The following is a 27,997-nucleotide window of genomic DNA, read 5'->3' on the forward strand; positions in this document are numbered from 1 at the left end:
AAAGCTTTTTCAAGAGCATGAGAATGCAATTAATGTTCCAAGTGCCCGGGTAGAACCTCATCAGATTGGGTTTTATGTTTAACTTCATTTTGCTCGAATGTATGAGAGGCTAGAAATATAGATGCCGTTCGCTCAGTTTCTCTGTGAGAGCAAGAGAAAGTCTTTGTCAAACAATATAGCTCATCTTGGTTCTCTCCAACATTGGAGCAGATAATAGGACATCCCGGGACTGGATTGGAGCCCCTAGTGTAAAGTGGGATAGACAGTCCTAAATGAATCTATCTGATTGTACAAGGTGTGGGGCCTAATTTAAAAATTTTTAATTCCTGCTATGTGCTTGGCACTGTTTGATGATTTATAAACATTATTATTTAATTCTCAAAAGAACTCATCAAGACAAGTTCTGTCCCTATTTTATAGATGAGTAAATTAAGATGCTAAGAGGTTAAGTATCTTGTTTGTCTAAGATCACTGGCTGTTAAATGGTAGAATTTATATTCAGCCTCAGGCCTCTACTCCTTAGGCCAGTGCTCTTTATACTTTCCTGGACTGCTCCATGTGTCTTGTTCTCTTGTCTGTCTCCTTTAGTTTTTGAGATTGCCTTTGGCCTGGGAGATACACTAGAAAATTAGAAACAAAGTCCTGAGAAGATTTATTTTAGACCTTAGGGTCCTAGAGGCTGGACATTTTGGGAGAAAAGGTTTTCAGAAAATCCCAGAGCTCCATCTCTACCTTGTCCACTTCTTTCGCAGCATCGTTCTCTTTGAAGAGCTAAGGTCAAAAGTGGTCTCATTTGAGCTCTATTGCTATCAGAGGCAGGGTTGGATCTTGTATTTAATTCTCTTCTTTTGCCTCCTGCTTCTTTCCTCAGACACCAATGGAGAAAACATTGCAGAGTCTCTGGTTGCGGAGGGCTTGGCCACTCGACGAGAAGGCATGAGAGCCAATAAGTAAGTATTTATTACTCTTCTTACTCTCTGACTCTTACGTTTTACTGTGAGAGCTGTGGTTGCTCTGAGGGGGTTGAGTAGTCAACCACCAGGCTCTTTGCTGCCTTTTCATCCCAGCCCCTGGCAGAAAATGGGTAACTTTAGGTGCTGTCATGGCTTCTCAGACATTCCTTCCAAGGTGTGGGTTATTCTGAGGCAGGTTATCACTTAGCATCCATGAGTGATGTTTGACTTTTGTGACTTCTTTAAAAACAGACTGAGAATTAGGCATTTCTATTCTTCATAGTCACAGGAGTTAAATGGACTATGTTACATGTCATATGTAATTAGTTTCAGAGTATTTATTCATCCATCCATCCATTGCAAAATATTTTTTGAGCACCTGCTGTGTACCAGGCTGTTCTGGGCACTGAGAATATAGCAGTCAGCAAACAGATGTAGCCTCTGCTAACATTTTAATGGAGAAACAGACAATAAAACCAGTAAGTAAGTAGATATGGAGTATTATTCCATTCTCTTGTGCCACCTCAGCTCCCTGATCTGCTGCATCTCTTATTATCTCTCCTCCGTGTCTCTTTTTGTTGCATCATCTTGCTGCACCAGCCCTCCCTGTGGGGCAGCACTCCTGCATGGGGCAGCACTCCTGCATGGGACAGTACTCTGTGCACACATGGGCCAGCTTGCCTTCGCCGGGAGGTCCTGGGCATCAAACCGTTGACCTAATATATGGTAGATGGGAGCCCAATTGCTTGAGCCACATCTCCTTCCCTGGAGTTTTATTTCAGGTGCAAGAAATAAACACAGTGAAAAATAAGTAGGAAGGAAAAATAGAATACAAGGCAAAATCTGCAATTTGGAATCTGGGGACACTGACAAGGCCTTAGTTCTGTTTTGAAAGTCAGGGAAAATTTATCTTCAGAACCTTTGTCTGCTTTGGTCCATAAATCTGTAGATACTTTAGTAGGTAAAAGTGTATTTGATTAGCTAATGGCAATGTGAGCTTGTTAGAAATGAGTGTTAAGAATGTTAGCCATGTAAGGTTTCTAACACATGTGTCATGTTGGAGTTCACCAGCGTGGGCTCTCAGCAGGATGGATTGCTGCTGGCTTTAATTAACACTTTAGTTTCGGAAAAGTGACAGGCTACATCAGTAGCTTGGAGGCAAAGTTACTGTTAAATCCTTAAGTCCTTGCTATATTATATGTAGCTACAGAAAAGGCTTTAGTTAAGTTATGGCCTGAACTATTGCAATAAAGAGAATGAACAAAGGCAAAAATGTACCTTTCGCATTTTTCCTGCCTTCATAGCCCTTGGGCCCCAACTCATTCAATGTATACTTCTGTGGTCCTTTGTGACTGCAAGGGGACATTTGCCGGAACCTTCAATTGGGATGTTTGCATATGGGGATTTATTGAATTAAGACATTTATTTTAGATGGTGTTTTTGGAAGCATGTTGAAGTGTATCTCAAAGACAATTGCTGCATGATTACTATTGTAATGTTTTTAGGAATATAGTTTGCAACCAGAATGAAGAAGCCACAACAGGATTGTATCATCTCAGTGAAGAAATTTCTCCTGGAATACCAATTTCTCTTTTTTCTCTAAGGTTTTCTTGACTTAAGGGTTTTTGTTTGTATGTCTGTTTGTCTTTGTTTTGTTTTTCTCAGTTTCTACATTGGCTTCTATCTTTTAAGCCACATTTCTTCATCTAATTTTGACTGCAAATTTGGATCCTGGAGGATGTAGTTGTCTTTTTGTTTTTTTTGGGTTTTTTTTTTGCAGGGGGTGGGTGGGCGGGGTGGTGGTTTAAGATTTCTGGTGAGAAATTGTATATCATCCCTGCCTAGAAATTCTACTGATTAAGGTGACAGATTCAGTTTATTCATAACGCCATTGATAATACCAGGTATTTGAGTTGATGCAAACTCTGTTCATTTTAGTTTAAATATGAGAGAAGGAGACTATGTATGCAGAGTTTTTTTTTCCACTTGCTTTGATTCTGTCTACTCACTTTTTGGCTGCTTTAGTATGTAGTTTCGTTTCCTCTGTGATGAAATAGGAGTCTTCTGTTTAAGTTGCTTTTGCTTAGCTGGCCTTATTGAACGGGCAGTTAGTTTTGGGGTGATGTTATATGTAGTAACAGTATTTTCTTAGCACCCCCCAACCTTGTTCTCTAGCCTGGCAGAGAGTAAGGATTGTCCTTAGTTACCTTCCTTGCACCGAGTCCTGCTAAGCTGGTCCTGGATTCCAGTTCCTGAATCTGGGATGGTTAAATGAAGTTAAACCCCCTGGAGCAGCTCACCTCTGAGCACCACCTTGTTCTTGTCTAACTACTGATGATGGCAGTACTAAAATATGTGTTCTCTGAAGTTTTTCATCTAATGCTCTTATAGTTCAGGTTTGAGGGAAGAAGTCTAGAATCTGGAAATTGCGCTCATTGTGGTTTTCTGGTTTGAGGCTTGGGTTGTAGATCCGGGGGCGGGGGGCGAGTTTTGGTCTCCTCATGTGAAGAAGATGCCAAAGAAACCCAGAGTCAAAGAAGAGCCTCATATTTCTGTTGTGAACTCACTAACCACAGGTCTTTAATTTTCATGTCCCAGTCCTGAACAGAACCGGCTTTCTGAATGTGAGGAACAAGCAAAGGCAGCCAAGAAAGGGATGTGGAGTGAGGGAAATGGTTCACATACTATCCGGGACCTCAAGTATACCATTGAAAACCCACGGCACTTTGTGGACTCACACCACCAGAAGCCTGTCAATGGTAAGGTTGGAGGGAAAGGACAGAACTGATTCTGGGTGATTTCTTTCTATTTCCTATCCTTGCTTCTTCAGTTTTATGAAATCTGAAAGAGAAACTTTCTTTTACTTACCTAGTATTCACAGGAAACCAATGAGGTTAAAACAACACCGTAGTATTTAGAAAGAGATCTTGAATTCAGTTCATGAGGTTACATTAGATGTGTTTTGCAGAAGCTTGTCCCTTACTGTTGCATGGTAGTAAATCATTGGTATTTTAGTAAATCATTGGTATTTTGCACATTGGGGATCTTCTATTCTCTAAAAGATGGCTACTTAAATATCACCCCTGAACTTTGGGAGTAGAAGACATGTACACTGTATACAGATAAACGTGTATACATATTTATATGCTCTATAATTTTTGGCCCTACTTTGAGTCCTTGTTAGCTGCAGACTCAGTGAAATAAAATTATTACCAATCTTGAATTGTTTATTATTTGCCAGGACCTTCTGAGTACCTGGTCCATAGGTGAGCAACCTTGCTTACAGACAGCAAAGTTTAGGCATGAGCCCTGAGCTCCGAGAAGTTTCAGAAAATGTAGGTCTGATTTATATTCCCCAGGAATAGTTAGTGGAAAAGTCAATGTGTGAACACTTGTTTCATTAGTTCTTACAGGGAGGCTTTCTTACTGAGTGTACTGGGGACCTGAGTTAAATGTGAAATGATTGGGTGTTGTTTATCCCTGGCACAACTTTGCTAATGACTTAGGCTATTTCTCCTGTCATGCAGCGATCATCGAGCACGTGCGGGATGGCAGTGTGGTCAGGGCCCTGCTTCTTCCAGATAACTACCTGGTTACAGTCATGCTGTCAGGGATCAAGGTCAGACCACACGGGGCTGCAGGGTGGGTATAGGGTTTATGGAGGTGCTCAGCTATGGGTTGATTATTTACGTGGTCATTTTGGACCTGTTCTTTCTTCCTAGTCGGGACCATTAACATTGTTGAGGATATGTTATACTTGTTTTAGTTTAAACTTTGCAGAGGGACAATTGTAAATGGAGAAAATAAGCTTTTATTTTTTTGGTAATCAGGGTTTGTTTGGAGTGGGCTATGCTGAGAGATTGTTGACTCTATTAATCTGGAAAGGAGGGGTAGGAGTTCTAAAGTTTGCTGAGTGTGGGTTGTCTTAAAGTATCCCTTTTGTTTTTTGCAGTTTTTTAAACTTTTTTTTGGACATTATTTCAGACTTACAGAAATTTGTAAAAGCAGCCCAAATAATTTCTCTATATCCTTCACCCAGATTCCCCAAATGTTAACATTTTAAAAGGTTCTAATTTGAGACCTTCCTCAGCCTAGCTTTTGTGGTGCTTGCTTTTTTTGAAGTCTCAGTCTGATGTGAGAGGCTGCATTTCTCACCTGCCTTACTTTTGCTTTAGTGCCCAACTTTTCGACGGGAAGCAGATGGCAGTGAAACACCAGAGCCTTTTGCTGCAGAAGCCAAATTTTTTACTGAGTCGCGATTGCTCCAGAGAGATGTTCAGATCATCCTGGAGAGCTGCCACAACCAGAATATTCTGGGTACCATCCTTCATCCTGTAAGTGTGCCTGAGCAGGGAGCACTGCAGGGGCTGGGAGTAGGGGGGCCAGGGCTTCATCTGGGGCTTGAAGGGCTGCAGTTTGCTGTACTCTGTTCTGCTCTGTATTTAAGATCCATTTAATGGTCTTGGCGGGATTATCACCTACTGGTTTTGAGAATTTCATTGGGGAAGGTATCAGTTACCTGATAGAATTGGACAAATCTGTTCAACTTCTCACTTTCAGAAAATTAGTATCAGGTATTGGTTTATAAGGGAGAGGGAGAGCCCTGTCACTTATATTCCAAAGTATTGGCCTTAAAAGTTGCCAGTAGTGTTGGGAGGTTGCCACATTGATTAGTAGTGGCACTGAAACTTGTAAAATAGGATTGCATGTAGGTGTAAAAGTCAACTGTTTGGAGTATTAAAACTATTGTTAGGAAACTTTTCTATGGAAAACCTGTTTTTTACTTTCAGGCCTTATGCAGTGTCCTCCTAACTCTACTTTTAAGTAGAAAATAGGTTCTTTATATTCTTTTAGTTCTGACTATGGGGAGTTTTACCGTACTGTACACTTTGGTTGGTTGTCTCTTCTTTGGCAGGATATGACCTTGTTAAATGGATTTTCTTTCTTGTAACCTTATGTCCAGTTCAGATTTAAAATGGCAGTAGTGAGAAGGCTTGGAGGCTTGGTGTGGAACGTGTCAAGGTCTTATCTGTTTTTTCTTGAATGCTAGCTGTTTGGCTGTGCCCTGGCAGATGGCTCTGTGTTATAGTAGAATATGAATTGTAATTCATTGGGCAAAATGTAGTTTAAGTTATTCCCTACTCAGCCCATTCTTCAGCTTTCCCCTTTTGAAAAGGGGAGGAAGTGCTGATCTCAGGGAAGGGAAAAATAGGCATAATCTCTACTAAAGATTAACATCCTCCTCTGCCCACAAGAAGAGCTATTGAAATGTCAATTCCATTCAATGCCAGTAACATTTATCCTGCTCCTGTTAAGTGAGAGTTACTGAGCAGGGTATTGTGGGGATGTGAAGCCAAGGCAGTTGAGAGGAGCTCCAGAATGGAGTCTCTTGTGTTGGGGTTGTTACTTAATGAGAGCATGTACTCTTATTTTTTAAATGAGCTGCCAAATAGATTGTGGCTATGTTAATTGTTCCAGAAGTTGAGAGAAATGGGTTCTCTTGTAATAGAATCTAATTTGTGCCTAACTTCCCCTGTGCCTTGTTTTTCAGAATGGAAACATCACAGAGCTTCTCCTGAAGGAAGGTTTTGCACGCTGTGTGGATTGGTCCATTGCAGTTTACACTCGGGGTGCAGAGAAGTTGAGGGCAGCTGAAAGGTAAGATGTGTTGGGTGAGCTTTCCAATGAAGAATCTTGTTAAGGATCCTTAGGGGAAGAAATCCAGTGATCTCCTTTCACCTATCTATGACAGTATCTGTTTCAGTAAAGGATTAGAGAAATCCAGATGAAGCTAGGATTTCATTGAGGAATGTCTTACTTATTAGGCTTTTTTCAAGCTCCCCAATTAAGTTCCACATTTGAGGCATCTGAAATGAAATAAATTTGAAACCCACCTAAGGAAGATAAATTGCCTCACAAGTACTCCTGAACAGGCAGGCGAGAGCAGGTGTATGATGGGTCATAAGCCATTCAGTGTTGTTGTGAGATATAAGCTCTAATTTCTTGAAAGTGTGTTTTAGCTTAAGTGCTAACACACTGTGAGGTTCTTTTATCATGGTGTTGGGTAGTGCCCTGTGGTTAAGCAGATGTAGTTCCAGAAAAATGGCTGTGGAAATTCTAAAGCTCAATGGTTAAGGAAAGTCCCAGTCATCACCTCCCTAGCAGAAGGCAGCAGACAGCTGGTAATGATCTTCTACTCTTGGGCTTGTTATGTAGCATATTTTAATCTTAGACTTGTAATGGTCTTGATAATGCTTTACATTTTTGCCTTTGAGACTTAGATCTGAGGCATAAAAACAAGAATTAAATGATTGTTGGCATTCTTCCCTTTTCATAGGTCTTTTGTAGCCTGGAAGCAGAAATACTTACAAGACTTCATAAAAGTAGATACTGTCTGATGAAAAATGCAGTGATTGCTAAATAAGCAAGCAAACTTTAGCTCATTTAAGTTGTTCTGCGATTAAAGTAGAAAGATACAGTACCCTTATCAGTTGTAAGATATTAATGCCTTTCAAAGATAGTGTTCCAAATACTTCTGGTTACTCTCTGAAGTTCAATTTTGTTTTTTTTTTTGTTGTTGTTAAAAGATATCACCATTGTAAATTATCATTTTGCTTGATGGAAAAATGTACTGTCTACATTTTTCATAGCAAGTAGAAGATTTTAAGGGTTTTTTTTTTCACATTAAAAACAGGTTTAGACTAAGAAATGAAAATCATATTTTAGTAATTTGTGATTTTTAAGACAACTCTATGGATTTTTAAAAAATCTGCATATATCCCATTTCCTACTCAAAGACTGGCTCAGAAAATACCTCCTGGGCTTAAAATATTTAAAAAAAATTTTTCTGCAAACATGATTTTCTGACTCTTGTCAGTGAATTTCTCTTGGGCTTTTGTCCATTTTTCTTAGTCTTTAGATGTAATATAGTAGCAGTTGCATCATGTCATCCACCTAGGATTTGGGTGGCTGATAACTTTTATAATTAAGATGGGTATTGGGCAGGCCCATTCCTTTTTAAAAATGCTTGTTCATTGTTTTTTGTTGTTGTTTATTTAAAAATGGTTGTTTAGATATGTATGTGCTTCCCAGTTAAAAGAGCATTTGCTGTGTGTTTGTAACCCAAGTGCCTAGCTTTTGTCATAGTCACTCAGGATACTGGATGTCAAAGAGCTTATTTTCAGATGGACTTGTACTGACTCTGGGCTTGAAAAATTAAACACCCGGACCCCAATCCAAGAGTTATGTTGGATATTTCCAGTTGCTGTACACTTTTTTTAATATAAAGAACTCTTGTGGTTTGACTAGTGTTCTTTTTCCTGGGAGCCTTGTTAATGAGCTAGGATAGGATTCTGTATGCTTGCTCCCATAGTGATGGTGGATTCCATTTGCCCAACTAGTCTGTTTGAACGATCTTGCATCCCTTGTTTGTTGCCAGATTTGCCAAGGATCACAGGCTGAGAATATGGAAAGACTACGTGCCTCCCACTGCTAACTTGGACCAAAAGGACAAGCAGTTTGTTGCCAAGGTGAGTCATTCTCAGCATCTTGATATGCTTAGTGTATGTTGCCAGGCTAGTGAAAATACAAGGATTTGAGCCATCAGAAATGCTTCAGCTCTTGATTATTTCAAGGCAAGCCAGTAGTGTATGTATGTGTGTTTATTGTAAGGATTTGGAGACCATAAGAACTTCAAAATTTCTCACTGTGAATTAGAAGCTTAGGGATTGTGGACATTGCCATCTTAAAATATCTCATTTTTGGGGGTTCTTTTATCTGTTTAGCAGGTGACTTTCTCTATGCTCAAGTATATATGATCTTAATGTTTCTCTTCATTCTGTTTAGGGACTCTTGGGGTTTTGAAGTTTTTCTAATGTAATGTTTCTTTCCAAGAGTTCTCCCCAGCTGCTGTGTCCTGGGATGAGTTTCTAAAAGGTACTAGAGCTACTGAATAGGTTCCTTGTCATAATATGTTTTTCTTTAGTTGCACAGTTTGGTACACTGAGTGGCAGACCTGTTCTCCTTGCCTCCCCAAAATACCGTAATGTTTTCCAACCTATTTTTATGTTTGGCAGGAGATGCTGGAAGCTTTGTTTTTATGGGGCTAAATATGGCAAAATATCTGTATTCTCTGAGGAGTGAGTGTCTGGTCCAGTGTCCACTTTGAGTTTTGGATGCGAAGCCACTAGGTGGCACTGTTAACCTGAGAAATTCCGAAATTGTTTCTCTTAGCATGGTAAAATTTCTGCAAAGTCTCTGAGGAATTGGCTGAATTTCTTCTTCACTGTCTTTTTTAATGATGTCCAAAGCAGTAGGTCACAGAGTGCTCAAGTGGTTTCTTTTCCTCTTTTAGTAGGTGGTCTCCAAGTAGCTGTCACTTTAACCATAATCACCCCTTTTAGTGGGAAGGAGTGATAGTAGTTCCTGGTGGGATACTCCCCTATGCATTTTTCAAATCTTGACGTAGACCAGATTGGACCCCTTGATTCCTTTCTGTTTGAGGACTGGGCTAGCTTGGAAACATGGACATGGGCCACCCCACCTCCTTGGACCTCGCTTGGGTATAATTATGTTTTCTGTAATCTGCTCTGTATTTTGAGACCCAATTAAAAGGTGGTCATTTACCCAATAAGGGGCAGGCCTTCCATTTTTCATCATCATCTCTTAAGGGTCTTTGATTTTAGTGATGTCAGTGTAGGACTATTTGTTATCTGTTTTTTTTCCCTCACAGTGAGGTGTTTTTCATTCCAATGGGGTTTTAGTCATTACAATGCCAGAATAGAGGAGATTGCCCCTGGAAATCATCTGACTGAGGATTATGAAGAACAGTCAGTCTCTGGTAAAATCCTAAGCATAAATTTAGGTAACTTGGATATAGGTCTGCTTAAAGAAAAGAGAGAAAAATGTGTTAGGAGGTAAATGGTTTTAACAGCAATTGAGTTTTTAAAATCTTCAGCATTATTTTTATTTTTTAAAGAGAAAACAAGCATAAAGAAAATAAGGAAATACACCCATACTCTTACCACCAAGATGAACCACCATGACATAGCCTTTTTTTTTTTTTTTAAAACAAAGTTGATTGTGTTGTCTATAATGGGTTGGCAAACTGTGGCCCATGGGCCAGTTTCAGCTGAGAACTTGTGTCTGTATGACCTGCAAGCTAAGAATAAATTTTACATTTTTAAATGGTTGGGGAGGAAAGAAAGAAAACAATATTTTGTGGCACAAGCAAATTACATGAAATTCATATTTCAGTGTTATAAATAAGTTGGAACATAGCCATGTCTATTCCTTTACCTGTATCTGTAGCTGCTTTTGTGCTACAGAGGCAGAGTTGAGTTGTTGCAACAGAGATCATAAGACCTGCAAAGCCTGAAATATTTATTCTGTCCCTTTACATAGGTATTTGCTGATCCCTGATCTGTATCATTTCTTCTCACAGTACCTTGGAAAGTGCTAGGAAGTTTGTGCAGAATGTCAATTAAGGCACTGCTTCTTTCATTAAGAAGATCTGCCTATTAAAAAAAATGTCAGGGAAGCAGATGTGCCTCAAGTGATAAGACTTCTACCATATAGGGAGACTTGGGTTCAATCCCTGGGGCCTCCTGGTGAAAAAGAAGAAGAGAAAGCTTGCCTGTGTGGTGAGCCATTGCCTGCGCGGCAGGCCACGTGCTCTTATGAATGCCCACATGATAAGCCAAGCGCTCACGAGACGAGCCAAGTGCCCATGTGAGCGCCCACGTGAATGCCTACGCAGCAAGCTGAGTTCCCCTGTGAGTGCCCTTGTGGTGAGCTAGTGCCCACGTGAGTGCCTGTGTGGCAAGCCGAGTGCCTACATGGTGAGCCAAGAGCCAGCGTGAGCACCTTCATAGGGAGCCTAGAGCCAGCGTGAGCGCCTTCATAGTGAGCCAGGTGCCTGAGAGGTGAGCTGAGTGCCCACACAGCAAGCCGAGTGCCCGCGCAGCAATCCGAGTGCCTGTGCGGTAAGCCAGTACCTGCTCAGGTGAGACACACAGCAAGATGATGATGCAGCAAAAGAGAGATGAAGGAGATAGTCAAGGTGAAGCGCAGCAGAGTCCGGGTACTGAGGTGGTACAATTGACAGGGAACCTCTCTCTACATCATAGGTCCCCAGGATCGAATCCCAGTGACTCCTAGAGGAGAAAGATGAGAAGACAAAAAGAGAAATAGATACAAAAAATCATACAGTGAATGGACACACAGCAAAAACGGCAGGATGGAGGAGGGGGAAGGGGAGAAAATAAATACACAAAATTTAAAAAGAAATCAGAGTGCTTAGTGAAGTAGTTGGTTTATATTCTGGCACAAGTTCCTTATGTCATTGCAAATTGGCAACTACTTTGAGTAGCCCTGATCTGTATTCTTTTTATATAATTTTTACATTTTTAAGTTTTTGTTTTTCATACATAAAAGTTTAAAAGACTTCTATAGGCTTATTAAGAAATGTAGTAGTCTGATTTCTCTCTCCCTGGAGATAGCTGTTTTCAACTAATGACTAATCTTTTTGTCTGAATAAAATGTTCATGTTTCTATTTCTTAATTTTTATTTTTAGGCATTATCTCTTTCCTTCATGTCATAGAGGATGAGGAGTTAGTTTTATTCACTCAGACACATATACTAGTGGGTGCATGTACTCTCCCCCAGTCCTTCCAGTATAATTATATCCTAATTTTGGTTAGATTAATGTTTACTGTTTATGACTTTGTAAATGTTAGTTGCCACTGAACCATGTAGTGGTTATTATGATTACTTTTCATTCCCTGCACAATTTCTTGTTGTCCCTGCAGTTAATAATTTTAAAAAATTGTTGTGTTTTTCTGCATGCTAATTACTAATTCAACCCCCAAACCTTTTTGTCTGCTCTCAAGACCCTCATTCAGTCTGTTAATTTCGTCATCTTCAGTAGTACTTTCCTGGAGCCCCATGACTTGCACCAATCTGGACTGGTTCCCCTTTTTGCCTGACCCTTGGGATTCTCTTTGCCTTACTCCTAGGTTGGAACTGTGTTTACTGGATGCCATGACTTCCTCTTTATGGTTGATTGCTTCATTTTAGTGACACATACTCTCTTGCTTCCTGAGAAAGAAAGCTTGGGAGGTAAATATTTTGAGATTTTTTATCTCTCTTCTACACTTAGACTCGATTGATAGTTTAGTTGGGTGTAGAATTTTAAGTTAGAAGTCATTTTCCTTCAGAATTATAATGGCATTATATAGCTGTCTTTTAACTATTTTCTAGTTATTGGTTTACTTTTTAAAGAAGCTTGAAGCCATTCTGATTCTTCATCTTCATGTGATTTGTGTTTTCTTTCTAGGAGCTTTTAGCAAATTCTTTTGGATCTTAGCATTTTGAAATTTCACAGTGATGTACTTTGTTTATGTATGAGCATATTTCAGTGTTTAGTCCTTTAGTTCTGGGACTTTTTCTACAACTCTGTTGCTATTGGTTTACCTCTAGTTTCTCTGCTTTTTTTTTTTCTGCAACTCCTGTTATTTGGATGTTGGAATTTATGGTCTGGTCTTGTAATTTTTCTTCTTCTTTTCCATCTCCTTGTTTTTTTATTCTTTCATGTTTATCTTTTAGTCCTTCTACTCAGTTTTTCATTTATGATGCTGTATTTTTAATTACCAAGAGCTCTTTGTTCTCCGAATGTTTCTTTTATTATTAAAAAGCAAATAACATCCTATGTTTGTTTCATAGATGAGTATCATCTCTTAGCTCTCTAAGGAAGTAATTATAATTTTACTTGAAACCTTCCTGCACAGTCTCCATATTCTCAGGGTTGCTTTGGTTGTTTTGATCTCTTATCTTTCATATTAGAGGTTTTCCTTAGAGGTCTGCTGATCCTTGGTTATCTGCCTTATTTAAGAATGAGTAAAGAACCTGTGTATGGTATTTTGGGAGAACATCTTGAAATCTTAATTTTTGAACCACTCCTAGTTTTTGGCCATCTTTTCTTCCCTTCCCTTCCCTCTTCCCTCTTCCCTCTTCCCTCTTCCCTCTTCCCTCTTCCCTCTTCCCTCTTCCCCCTTCCCTTCCCCCTTCCCTTCCCTCCCCTTCCCCCTTCCATTCCCCCTTCCCTTCTCCCTTCCCTTCCCCCTTCCCTTCCCCCTTCCCTTCCCCCTTCCCTTCCCTCTCTTTCTTTTTTTCCTTTTTCATACATTTAATAAAGCATACAAATCACCCCAAGTGTACAGTCAATTGTATGTGGTATAATCACATAGTAGTACATTCATCACTTCAATCATTACTAGAGCATTTCCATGATTTCAATAATAATAATAAAAAACAGACAGAAAACTCCAAGAAAATTCTTCACCTATTCGTTACCCGCTAGTTGAGACACCTGATGTGGATAGTTTCTGAATCTTTTTTTTGGGTGGGGTCTGTAGAGAAAATCAGGTTCATTATTGAATTTTCTCACCACCACTAAAATCTGTGGAGTCAGTTACTGCTCATCCACCTTTCTAGCTTCCAAACTTCTGTTACTGTTTTTTTTCATTTTCTGTTTTCTTCTTTTGGGCTCGTGCCAAAAAAAAAAAAATCCACTTTATTTTCATTTAAGAAGGATTTGGGGTGGGAGCCAAAGTAAACATTTGCGTTTAGTGTTTTAATAGGTATACAGTATTCTATTGTGAGGTTTTGTCTAATTTATTTAGTGAATTTGCAAGAGGTTAATATTCATATAGTTTATTATTTTTCTGTTGTTTAGAAAATGTCTGTTTGAATATCCTTTTTACATAAATCTCCATGTAAATGGCGCTTATTTCCTTAGGAATGATTTGGAGCATATTATCCAGATAGCTCTCCAGAAATGTTAACCAATGTATACTAATAAGGTGTTTTGTTTTTTAACATGTTGTGGGACAGGGGTTGGCCAACTTTTTCTTAAAAGGCAATAGAGTAAATATTTTAGACCTTGCAGGCCACACGTTCTGCATTGTAGCTTTTCAGCTGCCATTGTAATGTGAAGATAGCCATGGACAATAACTATATAAGTGAATGGGCCTGGCTGTGTTCTAATAAAACTTTATAACAGTATACAGCTGGCTGGCTGGCGCTTGGCCAGAGATTGCCAACCCTCCTTGTAGAGCACTGGCTATCAGCATTAAATAGGAAAGGAAAAAATTACCTGCATCACTTTTTCTACCCTAGAACCCATGTGCAGTTTTGTAGGTATTTTACCTGATTTAGATTTTCTGTTAAGGCCACACTGCCTTTTGAAGGAACTTAAAAAGCCCTATGCTGTCTTGGTCCTTTATGAACATAGTTTGGCAGTCTTGCAAGTCTTGGCTGAAGGATTCTGTTCTGAGGATCATGGAATTATAAGACCTGGACAAATAGTCGTATTCTCTTGAGCAGTTACCTTATTTCTTAGTATTTAATTATACAGGACTTTTCAGAATAACCTGAAAAACCTGCAAAAGATGATATATGTCCTCTTTAACCGGGCTCCTCTGGGGCTTTATAATTGATTTCTTGAACTATTGCAAAACCCTAGATCAGAGACTGCCCTGAGACTCACTTCTGAGAAATTTGAAACTCAACAGTGCCTTCTCATGATATACATATGCCTGTTGAAAGACTGGTTTCCATCATCTGCTTAAAAGCAGTTTTACTTCTTAAGGGATGAAATGCAAGGGAGGACTCTCCTTGTCTCTCCAGGTTAGCAGAGATGCATGTTCACTTCACAGCGATTAGCTGAGCCTGCTTGAGACTTTTGTGCCTGTCATGGCCTGCCAATTTCCTGCCTGCCTTCCCCTTGGCGTTTTAGCTGTTCTGTGCTATTTGTTACCATATGGTCCCCTGAGCACGTGGCTTGGCTTCCCTGACCTGCTGCTGGATCCTTGGGTCTTGCAGATTTTCCAGTCCTGAATAACACCATGGAGTGAGGTGGCAGCATGTCCTCGAGGTGGAGTCTTCGCACTGCCCTTCCGGACTGTGGGGGGGTTCAGCCTGGCTAGCTGTACACATTAGGTAGCTGAACAAATGGTCCCTGAACTTTGAGAAGATGCAAAGAACTAGGAGTGGTTTCTGTCTTCAAGAAGCTTACCTTCTGGGAAACAGACTTGGCCCAGTGGTTAGGGTGTCTGTCTACCACATGGGAGGTCCGCGGTTCAAACCCCGGGCCTCCTTGACCTGTGTGGAGCTGGCCCATGCGCAGTGCTGATGCACGCAAGGAGTGCCCTGCCACGCAGGGGTGTCCCCCGTGTAGGGGAGCCGCACGCGCAAGGAGTGCATCCATAAGGAGAGCCGCTCAGCACGAAAGAAAGTGCAGCCTGCCTGGGAATGGCGCCGCCCACACCTCCTGTGCCGCTGATGACAACAGAAGGGGACAAAGAAACAAGATGCAGCAAAATAGACACAGAGAACAGACAACGGGGGGGGGGGGGGGGGGGGGGCAGGGGGGGTTGGGGGGGAATTAAAATAAATAAATCTTTAAAAAAAAAAAAAGCTTACCTTCTAGGGTTCTCTCTGGGAAATTGTCCTAAGTGGTTAATTTTTTGGCATTGGAGGCTGTGTCTGATTGTGGAATTCAGGATATAAGTTATTTGTGGATGTAGTGGATTCTAGAATTTATATGGGTTGGCCGTGCTCTTTTTTTGCTGCTCTTCCAGTCATAGCTCTGAATGTCTGAGTGGAGTTCAGTATCATATCTCTTTGAGATGGTTTTTAAGCAAGAATACTTTTTAATATTCTTGGTATCACTTAGACGTTACCAGTAGATTCCTATCTGGTAATATGGAGAAAACCAAAAAGTACTAGCCACTTTTTGGCTTTTTTGTTGTATGACTTTGAAGTAAAAAGGAAATCCTGGGATTGTCTAGCTAGGAAGGTAACCTCTGCCAGAACCTAAAAGTGGTTAACAATTGGTTTGCCGTTTAAGTTAGTCAACCAACTCGCTGATAAGAAAAAGAAAATGATTACATTAGAAAAAAAAAGAAATGTGTATCTGGCTTTTAAAATAAAATGACTTAATTTTTTAGAATAGTGTAAGTTTATAGAAAAATTGAGCAAATAGCACACAGAATTCCCCCCCACCACACCTTTCCTCTTATTAACATCTTACATTGTTAAGCCATATTTGTTACAATTAATGAACCAGTATTGATAAATTATTATTAACTAAAATTCACCTTTGGGAAGCAGATTTGGCCCAACGGATAGGGCTTCTGCCTACCACATGGGAGGTCCAGTGTTCAAACCCAGGGCTTCCTGAACCATGTGATGAGCTGGCCCACACGCAGTGCTGATGCGCACAAGGAGTGCCGTGCAATGCAGGGGTATCCCTTGTGTAGGGGAGCCCCATGTGCAAGGAGTGCACCCCATAAGGAGAGCTGCCCAGCACAATAAAAGTGCAGCTTGCCCAGGAATGGCACTGCACATACGGAAAGCTGATGCAGCAAGATGACGCAACAAAATGAGACATAGATTCTGGGTGCCGCTGACAAGAATACAAATGGGCACGGAAGAACACACAGCAAATGGACACAGAGAGCAGACGACTGGGGCAGGGGGGAAGGGGGCAGAGAAATTAAAAAAAAACTTTTTAAAAAATAAATAAAGTTCACTGTTTATTCACATGGCCTCAGTTTTTTTTTAATGTCCTTTTTCTGTTTCAGGATTCCATCTCAGAACCCACCTTACATTGGTTGATTTTGTCTCCTTAGGCTCCTCTTGGCTAGGACTGTTCTTCAGACTTTCCTTGCTCTTGATGACCTTATCAGATTTGAGAAGTACAGGTCAGGCATTTTGTAGGATGCCCTCTGTTGGGATTTGTCTAATGCCTGGCTTCTTTTTAAGTATTTATTATAGTATCTAGTCTGTTTAGTTGTACTAAGTGCCTAGAGGTGCTTGCCTCAGGAAATCGTTGTCAGTTTTGTGTCAGGAACACAGGGTGGCAACTGTACTTTTGTGGAACACTGAAACATTAGCTATAGGACATTACTTTTAACAGTTATGGCATAGTCCTTATTTCATACACTTTTGCTGTTGCTTCAACAGCTTTTCCAGGGGAGAATAGACAAAACGTACAGCCTTAGGCGGGCAGAAAAGAAGATAGCTATCATGATTTCAGAGTAGAAAGGGCGTTTTTATCCTATTCTCATTGGGCCTATCAAGGATACTCCCCTGGTGCTGCCCATAGAAGCCCATATGGGCTGATGGTCCTTTTGTTCTTACCTAGAACAGGTTATTTTGGCAGCTTTGGAACCATTGGGGATTGTGTCTGGGGGAGCTATTCTGAGGGTTGCTGTAGCCCAGGGGGCTCCATTGTAAGGCTCTTTTTGTTGTTTTATACATGCTGCAGGGTTGTAAGAACCTTAATAACAACAGCTCTTCCCCACCTGGTGAGTGCTGTGGAAGGGCTCTCCAAATGGGGGGCGAGAGATAGGATGGATGTCCCTTGTCCCTAACAGAACTCTGCATTTCTCTCAGCTTGTGTTAGCCCATAGGAAGCATCGTTAAACCACTCATTTTTCATTTTACAATTGGACTTCAAGAAATGGGTTAGAAATTGGGTTGCGTGTTTTGTGTCTAGTCAGTGACTTTTTGTATGTATTCCTGGTCTCGTGCCTTAGGGTATCTCTTGGTATGTGTGTGTGATATGGTGGGTATGTGTGGGTGGATTGATTATGGAGATGTGGAGAAAGCAAGTGGTGTCAGCATACTTACAGTTACCCTGATGAAAAGCACATAAGAAAAATCACTGTTATAAATGTGGTCTGTGTTGGTGCTGATGAGGAGGCTTTGGATAGTAATTGATTTTGCATTTTACTTATTGCATAGGACGTGACTCTTAACCAATATTTTATTGCTTATTCGATGGCTCTCCTCAGGAGCTGCTTGTTCTCTTGTCAGTAATAACACAATTTACAGAGGAATAGAAACCACAAATTCCACTCACATTCACACACACAGGTACATACACATGCACTTAGCCTACACTCCTTCACCAGAAAACCATACCTCCTTTACCTGGCAGCGTCAGAGTGTACAGTTCCTGAAGAGGAGGTTTCTAGTCAGGGAGATGTCGAGCTGAGAGTCTGCTGCTGTGGCCTAAAGTTTATAGCTTTGACAATCCGTTCACTGAGACTGCTGGTAATGCATTTTAAGGGGTGATGAATACCAGTGACTTGTCACTGGGGTATGCTTAGATCTTCACATTCTATAATCAGGGGGCAAAGGTGTGAGCACTGTGATACTTTCTGTCATTTTATTCCTTCCTGAGCTTGACTAGGGAGTGGAGAATGTCTAGATATATCTCAGGTCTTGATTATAGGCATTTCCCTGTTTCTGGTTATTGACAACTTGGTAAGAGTTAGTTGTGGTGTAAGAGGCATGTGTCGATCTGTCCAGCATGGGGACTTAGGGAGTACTGTAGTATGTGTGTGTTTGACCCCTGTTATCCTATTATCCCTTGGGCATTGGACCTGTACTTTTGTGGGAGAAGCCGTATTGATTTGCTATAGTAGCTATTTTGCTCAATAGCAAAAATTGTGGAATTTTTTATTTTCTTTGTCTTGAAGGTAGAATAGTAGAATAAGACAAACTGTGGCCACCCTGACCCCCCTGGTTGGTCTGTTATCCATTCTGTAATTTACCTCCTTTTTTCAGCCAAACATGGACTTTTGAAGGATGAAGAATAGCAGGGGTCTTTCTAATTTGGTTATTTGTTCAAACCCTACAGGCACCCTTTTAAGGAGAGTATGTATGGGAGATTCTGTTACAGTGGGCATTTGTATTGGCATTTTTGTGTATTGATGGTAATGGGAATAAGATCTTCCACTCGTTTTGTTTTTTCTTTCAATTACAGAATTTGTATTTTTGGTTATAACCTGTTTTTGTTTTTTTCTAAACTTGTTATGTTGAAGTACTTTCAAACTTAGAAAACAGTTGCAAAAATAATGCAAACTTCATACAGAGAACTCTAACATATCCATACCTCACCCCAAGATACCCAGCTCCACCAATTTTAACAATTTGCCACATTTGCTGTATCTTTCTATCTACCCATCCACCATCCATTTTCTCCATCCGCCCATCCACCCACCTACTACCCATCCATCCATTTTCTGAACACTTGAGTGTAGGTTGTATATATCATGCCTCTTGAACACTTACTACAACCACGTATATTTCCTAAGAATAAGGACATTCACTTATGTAACCATGTTAAGTGCATTTGTCAAGTTCAAGAAATTTAACATTGATATAATGCTTATATTATATATTCCAATTTTTTCCATATGTCACAGTAATGTCTCTTTGAGCCTGTATTCCTTCCTTGCTAGATCTCTTCCAGGATCATGTATTGCATGTAATTGCCATTGTCTCTTTAGTTCTTTCTTTTCTTTTTCATTTTAATTGTGGGAACATATATACAACATAAATTTCCCATCCCAACCACTTCCCAGAATACCATTCAGTGGAATTAATTACCTTCACAATATTGTGGTTCCCTCACTACCTTCCATTAATTAAACTTTTTCACCTCCCAGAAAAGAAACCCTATTCCCATTATGCATTAATTCCCCATTCCCCTTACTCTCACACTACTGGCAACTTGTACTCTAATTTCTGTTTCTATGAGCTTGCATATTCTCTGTTTTCTTTGTTGGCACCATGAGGCATAATTTTAATATCCTAAACCTGTTTCAGTCTCATTTGCTTTGATATCAACTTAACTTCAGTAGTATACACTAACTATATTCCTATACCCCTTGTCTCTCATACCTTCATGTAATTCTTGTCACAAATGACATATTTATATATTATAAGTAAAAAACACTGGTTTATCATTATATTTTTCTTTTTTTCTTTTCTTTTTTAATTTTTTTGAGGATACGTAGATCACAAAAAAGGTTACATTAAAAAATATAAGAGGTTCCCATATACCCCGCACCCCACACCCCCTCTCCTACTACATCAACAACATCTTTCATCATTGTGGCACATTCATTGCATTTGGTGAATATCATTACATTTTATGCATTTGCCTTTTAGATCCCATAGGAAATAAAAGGTAGGATTACAAATAGTGCCGGCATGTTTACCTATATTGTTACCCTTACCAGAGATCTTTATTTCTTCACGTGGCTTTGATCTCCTGTCTATTGTCTTTCCCATTCAATCTGTAGAACTGTCTTATGCATCTCCTATATGGCTGATCTAGTGCTGATAAATTCCCTCAGCATTTGTTTAACTGGGGATATCTTAATTTCTCCCTAGTTTTTGAAAGATAGTTTTGCTGTATATAGAATTCTTGGATAACAGTTTTTTGCTTCAGCACTTAAAATATGTCATTCCACTGCTTGTCTGCCTTCATGGTTTCAGTGAGAAATTGGCACTTATTAGTCAGGCTTTTTTCTATGTGACATTTTCTTCTTTCTTGTGACTTTCAGAATTTCTCTTTATCTTTGGCATTTGAGAGTTTGATTATAACATGGTGTGGTGTGGGTTTATTTGGGTTTATCCTGTTTGAGGTTCCTTGAGCATCTTGTACATGTATATTCATGTCTTTTGTTAAATTTGGGAAGTTTTCAGCCATTATTTCTTTGAATATTCTCTCTTTCTTCTCCTTCTGGGACTTCCTCAATGCATATATTGGGACATTTGATGATATCCCACAGGTTCCTCAGGCTCTGTTTACTTTTCTTCATTCTTTCTTCTTTCTTGTCCTCATTTTGAATGATTTCAGTTTTCTTATCTTCAAGTTCACTGACTCTTTCTTCTGCCAGCTCCAAACTGCTGTTGAACTTTTCTAGGGAATTTTAAATTTCTATTACTATGGTCTTTAGTTCTATTTGGTTTCTGTCCATAATATCCATCTCTTTCTCTCTCTCTCTCGATATCTCTTTGTGTTCATCTATCACTTTCCTGATTTCCTTTAGTTCTTTGAACAAATTCAGGAATTTTTTTTTTTTTTTAAGTCTTTGATATATTCTGGATTTGGCCCTCGTTGATGGCTTCTAATGCTTTGACGTCTCCTTTGCCTGGGCCATCACTTCCTGTTTCTTTGTATGTTTTATAATCTTTTTTAGTTTTGAACATCGATATTTTGATATTTTAATGAATTGTTCCTCGAAATTAGAATATGGAAAAATAGGAACACTCCCTCACTGTTGGTAGGAGTGTAAAATGGTGCAGCCTCTGTGGAAGACAATTTGGTGGTTCCTCAGGAAACCAAATGTAGATCTGTCTTATGGTATGGAAGTCCTGCTACTATTCAGAAGAACTGAAAGCATGGATATGAAGAGATATTTGCACACAAATGTTTATAGTGGCATTATTCATAATTGCTAAAAGATGGAAGCAACCTAAGTGTCTATCAACGAATGAATGAATAAACAAGATGTGGTATATTCATATAGTGGAATATTATTCAGCTGTAAGAAGAAATCAGTTGGGGAAGCTCATGACAATATGGGAGATTCTTGAGGACATTATCATGAGTGAAATGAAACAGACACAAAAGAAGGAATGTTGTATGGTCTCACTGATATGAACTAAATACAAGGAGTAGACTTCAGAATTGGGTTATGAGGTATAGGTTGGTTGGAGATGGATTGTGGGCCAAGAGTGGTGAGCTGATGATGGATGTATGTAGAATGTTCAGTAAGGTCAGATGTAAATATGCTGTAATGGCTGGACTTGATGGTAACACATTATTGTGATTGTGGCTGAAACAAGTAGTCTAGTACTTCCCCCACCTCTCCGCTGCCCCCCCCCCCCACCGCAATGGCTCTCCTGTTGGTTTGCTCATTGTTTGCTTATTGTCTGCTTGTTGTCTGTTTGTGTTTTAGGAGGCATTGTGAATTGAACCCGCATCCTCCCATGTGGGAGGTAGGCATTCAACTTCTTGAGCCATATCTGCTCCAGTCTACTGCTTTTTAAGGAGCCTTTTTCTTGATTTGGCACTTAACCCTGTTACTGCAGTCCTTTACCTATTTCCTAGAGCTTTGAGAAAGATGTTTCTGACAATTCTTCCTCATTGTTCAAAGCTTCTGTTGGAGGACAGAGCCCTGAAGCATCTCATTCTGGGCCTAAAGTGGACTGGGTTGTTTTTTAAGTTCTGTACTCATGGATTGCTTTTGTGATTGGGCTGCCTTTCAAGGGCTCTTTAATTTAGAGTATCCTTTATCATAACCCTTGGTGCTACCCATACCTAGGTAATCAGAGCAAACCTAGGTCAGTTGTGACCATAGATCAGGCCATTGACTTTTCTTGATCTGTACCATGTTTTTCTGGCCAGGTGAGGTTTGGGTTCTGGCTGTCTGGATTTTAGTGTTTAGGTTTTATGATTCTAAAATCTGTTAAAAAGATGATAGTGGAATTGCTCTAAGTATTTGAGACTGACTTTTTGCTGCTTTCAGGGTTGTAAGTTAGTCTTAGGTAGAGTAGAAAATTGTATTTAATTTTCCCACCTTTCCTTAATCTACTCAGTTCTTTCTTTCATTACTTTTCTGGCCACTGAGCTGTTCTTATTTACACTACTTCCATTACTTATGGTGGTAGACTTAGGGGTCTCTTCTCATCCCATCCACCAATCATAGTCACCCTTCTGTGAATTTATATCCTGATTCCAACTGTCATCTTACCTTTTTTTTTTTTAAGATTTATTTATTTATTTCTCCCCCTCCCTCCATTGTCTGCTCTTTGTGTCCATTTGCTGTGTGTTCTTCTGTGTCTGCTTGTATTCTCATTAGGCGGCTCTGGGAACCAATCCTGGGTCCTTCCAGAGTGGGAGAGAGATTATCGTTCTCTTGTGCCACCTCATCTCCCTGGTCTGCTAAGTCTCTTATTGTCTCTCCTCTGAGTCTTGTTTTGTTGGCGTCATCTCGCTGCATCAGCTCTCCATGTTGACTGGTACTCCTGCATGGGGCGGCACTCTGTGTGGGCCAGGTCGCCACACAGTCCAGCTTGCCTTCACCAGGAGGCCCTGGGTATTGAACCCTTAACCTCCTATATGGCAGACAGGAACCCAATTGCTTGAGCCACATCTGCTTCCCTCATCTTTCTTTTTCATCTATTCTGTATGATGGCACTCACACCTGCTATTTCCTGTTATGCTTACATTCTCCCGTGTTTTTGCTTTTCAGTTTTTCTTTATATTGTCTCTTAAAGCATTCTTTACACTTTTTGGAAAGGTAGGGAGTAGAGTTGCTGTTTTTGGAGGACCCTGCAAAAATGCATATGTTCTGTGATCAGAGGTTTGAGGACTCCCAGGAAATAGTGAGGCCTCTGTTAAGATACTTATCATTGTGATATCCATGATGGCAAAATAGGGTCTTCACACTGCTTTTGTTTTATGCATAAAAAGAGGGGGGCAGTTTTGCCAGTCTACCTTCATTATGTGGCAGTTAATCCTGAATTTTGTTCAGCTTCATGGTGGTTCCTCATGGGGCCTGTTGGAATCCCAGAAGAGATGATTTTGATTCTGCAGATGAAGTGGATTGTGACCGTGTTTTGTAGCCAGTAGCTTCCTATAGCAAAGTGTTGCTTGCAAAAAAACTAAACAGCCTTGAAACAACAGGCTCTGAATATAATTTGGTGAATTGTAGACTGTTGGCTGAATTATGGGTTCTAGTTATAATCCTGATGTGGTAAAAGCCTGGTTTGAATGAAATTTTATTTTATACATCTGATGAAGTGTTCTGATAACCTCCACAGTGGAATATTTGTGCTTTTGCTCTTTGAATAGATAACCTTGTGAGTTACCTCAGCCTGGAAGTTAATCTTACTCAGCTGAGAGTGAGGTCCCATATTTTCAAAACAACTGCAGTGGTGCTCTAAAAAAGTGACTTTCAGAGTAGCTGAAGTACTATCTTGGCAATTTAGTGTTTTTCTCTGTGAGATTAGCAGCTGAGCATCTCTTTTTCCCAAACTAAGATGACAGTTCTTTTTGCCCTTCACTTGCCTTTGATTTTTCTGGTCCCTATTGGTCTTCCCATTTTGTTTTTTTCTCATATAGTGCTGCTACCTTCTTCTAATTCAACCCTTGCCTCTTTTCCTAGATTCACATTGAGATAAGGATTTTATTTTTACTTGTTTAAAGGAAAATCTTCAATAGCATGTAAAGACTGGATTTCCAGTTCTTAAGCTTTGCAGTTAATCACATATTGATCATCCTTATGAATGATGTAGATTCAGCCTCATTGAGAAATCACAATAAAGTCTATGGTTATTGATAATTAGAGCATAGTTTTCTTTGATATTGTTGTGCCATGTAGGATGACAGTGGATCTACTACAAATGGCTGTTGATGTTACTTTTCGGCAGTGACTGTGGTGGATGGACCTTGCTCCCTAGCATGTCATGGGGCCATCAGAGTAGGTTTAAGATCTTTGCCTTCTTCCCACAGGTGATGCAGGTGCTGAATGCTGATGCCATTGTTGTGAAGCTGAACTCTGGTGACTACAAGACCATCCACCTGTCCAGCATCCGACCTCCAAGGCTGGAGGGGGAGAACACACAGGTGAGAAGAGGGAGGGAGCAGAGCCTCTTTTCAAAACCCATAGGAAAGAGCTGGAGAATTGGTTTAGTATGATACGAATGTGTAGGGATGCAAAAGGACAAGAATTTTAAATCTCCAAACTATGATTTCCTATATTTACAGCATAGTTACCACTGGATAAACCTCTGTTTTCTTCTGACTCACCAACCCCGTTTTTGGTGGTCACTTCTGATGCTCCTCTTCGGGGGGTTGAGGAGAGTTTTGGTTGGGATATATGTGGATTTATGAGTTTTAGTTGTTAACAGGGTCTTATTTCTTTGTAAATAAGGAGAGGAGAATATCTGAATCTCGCATGCATGGTAGTAGGGCCTGTTTCTACTGGTCATTTTGATTTGACAGTTACAGATGTTTTTGCTTTAGGAAGGAATGAATCTTGGTATATAATATATTCTCTGGGTTTTCCTACTCACCTTTTACAAAAGGTAACTATAATTATGTTATACTGTTTTCTACCATTTCATGGGTCTTTTGGCTGCAGAGGAACTTATCTGACCAACATGTATGATTGGGCATATCAATTTTGAGAAATTATGCTCTGGATGAAAATGTGGTAAGTCGGTATTCAGCTTGAGGGTAGGCAGCTTTGTTTTTGTTTTAAATTTCATGGTCATTTTCCATCTATATGAGTTATGAGGGACTGGGTTTAGGGGTTGAGGTTGAACGTTCTTTTTATTTGGTCATGTCTTATTTTATGCTCAAGTATCTTTTGCCCTCTAATAACTAAAGTGTGTAATTGTATTGAAGTTATAGAACTAGGTCTTCTATGAGAGCCAGTGCAACAGGCAACTGTTTAGGCTGTTTTGATTAATTACACAGTTTGTGTGTTATCTACCTTGTTTATTCTTTGTTAGGTCTATAGATGTGAAATTTGCTTTTCTGATGTTTTGCACATACACATGTCTTGGTACATTTGCAAGTTGAAATTAATGCCCTGTTTTCATTTATGTGAGAGTTTATAGACAGCCCATAAAAGTAAAATAAACATACCATGATTGTCTTGAATCAGATCTTGCATAAAAAACACAGGATCGGTTATTTGAATGTCTGGCCAATCAGTTCATTTTCTCCTTTTTTTTCCCCCATAGAGGAAGCAATTTGATGCAGCAAACAGTATTTTGGCAAGGTTGAGAATTTAAATGCATGAAAGCCCAGAAATGCCAAAATTAGGTTCTCTAAGTAACTGTAGCTCTGCCTCATTGCACAGAGTAAATATACAATCTCCAATTTTATCAGTATTGGGAGTAGTCCATAGTTCTGCATCTGTCCTGTACAGTTGGAATTAAGGTTCCCACAGCAACCACAGCTTTGAAATTCTTGAGCATTAATTTTTGTGCCTGCATCATCAGCCAAAACATTATGTTATTAAAACTCTATAGCAGAATTTTAAGCAGTTTTCAGGGGGTGGGGACATTATAGCTTAGGTAGGATAATAGTAGGATTTTTGGAGTAAAAACTAATCTACTGAGAATTTTTAGTTTTTCTAAGATATTTTGGAATGCCTCAGGGAGTAAAAAATGGGCTTTTCTTAGTCTAATGGTTGATGAGAAACTCTGTTAAAAAAAAAAAAATATATATATATTTTTGACCTAATATATTCAAAATATTATTTTAACATGTAATGAATATAAAAAATTAAGGAGCTATTTTACAGGTTTTTTTGTTTTGTTTTAGTAGGTCTTTGAAATCTAATATGTATTTTATACTTGTGATATATTTCAGATTGTTTTAAATGTATTTCAAAGGTTCAGTAGCCACATGTGGCTAGTGGCTTCTGTAATGGACAGCACAACTCTGGAAATTCATATTCATGTATTTACTGAATGCCTACTTTGTGCTGTGGGGATGTAGCTCATGGAACCACTGTTGATGGAATTTCAAACTCCAGAAGGGAAATACACAAGTAATTTTATTTATGCTAAATGCGATGAAAGGAAGACTTAGAATTCAGGAGAATGCGTACGTATTCTGGGAAAGCTTCTTGAAGTGACATTTAAGTTGAGGCCTCAAAAATGAGTAGGAGTTGGTGAGGTGAAAAGTGGGCAGAAGATAATTTCTGACAGAGAGAACAACAATGAAAAGAATTGGGGCAGTTTGGGGAATAGAGAAATGGCCACAGTGGATGATGCCTGAGTGCTGTGAAACCTGAGTGGTGCCTAACTATAGGCAGGGCCAGCTCATGCATGTCCTGTGAACATCTCAGGGTACTTATGAAGGGAGAGAGAGTATGGAGCCTATGATGAACTACAAATACTTTGTATTATGACTGGAATAGAGGACAGATAAATGCTAGGGAGTGGTAAGAAATGGGCTGGGAGTTAAACAGGGAATTCATGCATGTGTATCATGCATTTTGGATTTTGTCTTGAATTTCAAGAGACAAAAGTAATTTGCATTTATAAGAAAAGATCATACTAGACAAAATCTGATCTGCAGCAAGGAGTTCCTATTTTTCCTTTGGTGAGCCTCCTCGATCTTTCAAGGACCAGAGAAGGAGAACATTGTATGAATGAGACCTTGTGGATGTTGTGTCAGCACCCCTCTTTACACAGGTGGATCCAGGGTACTTGCTTTTCAACTTACAGAATTCCCCACAGTTCTTATAATGAGTGGAAAATTCTGTTCTATGCCTATCTTAAGTTAGCAGAGATTTGCAGTATAGGTGTAATAGGAATAAAGATTAGGCATCCTAGCATGGCTGGAAAGACTGGGCAATCAGACATTCCCTTGGAGACTTGGGATTTTAATTTCATTTACTATAGACCGGCCAGCTACTGGGGGAGCCCAACAAGTATTCAAGGCCTAGATGTTGGGATTATGACCTCTGTTAACCCATAAAGCAACTTTGTACAAATTAGACAAATGTATTCCTTTCTTCTGTCAGGGAAGCTCTCTGCCCTTGCCCCTTGTTCAAATGCCCTTGTGCAAGGCAAGGCTATGTGCCAGTCCTGTTTAGTACAGAGGTGATAGAATCACCAAAGAAAATGTCTGGGAATGGGGAGTGATGGGGTAGTTGCTGAAACACAGGGTACTTGGGAAATATTGGAGATGAAGGGGACAACGACACACTCAGGAGATTGCCTTCGGTCTAATGCTTCACATTTTCTGGAGGTCAGAAACTTTAAAATGTAAGGAAAAATAACCTGGTAGCTTGTGACACCAGAGCTTTTCCTAAAGAGAAGAACAAGGTGGGAGAAGGTGCAGATTAAGGAATTGGAGTAGGTGGAGTGGGATCGTCTTTGGCATAAGCTTCCTCAAGGGTGACCTGATGGTGTGCTGTCCTGCTGTGGCCAGGCCTTCCTGCTTGCTCCCAGATGATGACCCATCAGGGCAGGAAGGAAAATGGGATTCTTCCCCATACCCCATAATTTCTGCTAGCCTGGCATCAACTGATAGAGATAGATCTTCTAAGACATGTATGTGTTGTGGCTGTAGGAGGGTAAATATAATCTTTTCTTTTTTTTTTGGTACACAGCGACAAGTTCATTTCTCTTAAATTAAACATGAAGA

General features: G+C 39.8%; 1 protein-coding gene across 1 annotated transcript in view; it reads left to right on the top strand.

The window, feature by feature from the left end:
- Nucleotides 1-27,997, top strand: part of SND1 (staphylococcal nuclease and tudor domain containing 1) — a 450,188-nt gene that overhangs the window by 48,354 nt on the left and 373,837 nt on the right. Inside the window, exons 4-10 of the mRNA XM_058297330.2 lie at nt 872-950; nt 3,552-3,712; nt 4,481-4,572; nt 5,129-5,287; nt 6,505-6,611; nt 8,392-8,482; nt 24,338-24,451. Of these exons, the coding sequence (XP_058153313.1) occupies nt 872-950; nt 3,552-3,712; nt 4,481-4,572; nt 5,129-5,287; nt 6,505-6,611; nt 8,392-8,482; nt 24,338-24,451 (803 nt within the window). The remainder of the gene's footprint in view (nt 1-871; nt 951-3,551; nt 3,713-4,480; nt 4,573-5,128; nt 5,288-6,504; nt 6,612-8,391; nt 8,483-24,337; nt 24,452-27,997) is intronic.

The sequence above is a fragment of the Dasypus novemcinctus genome, chromosome 5 (genome assembly GCF_030445035.2).
Source record: "Dasypus novemcinctus isolate mDasNov1 chromosome 5, mDasNov1.1.hap2, whole genome shotgun sequence".
Classification (NCBI taxonomy): Eukaryota; Metazoa; Chordata; class Mammalia; order Cingulata; family Dasypodidae; genus Dasypus; species Dasypus novemcinctus.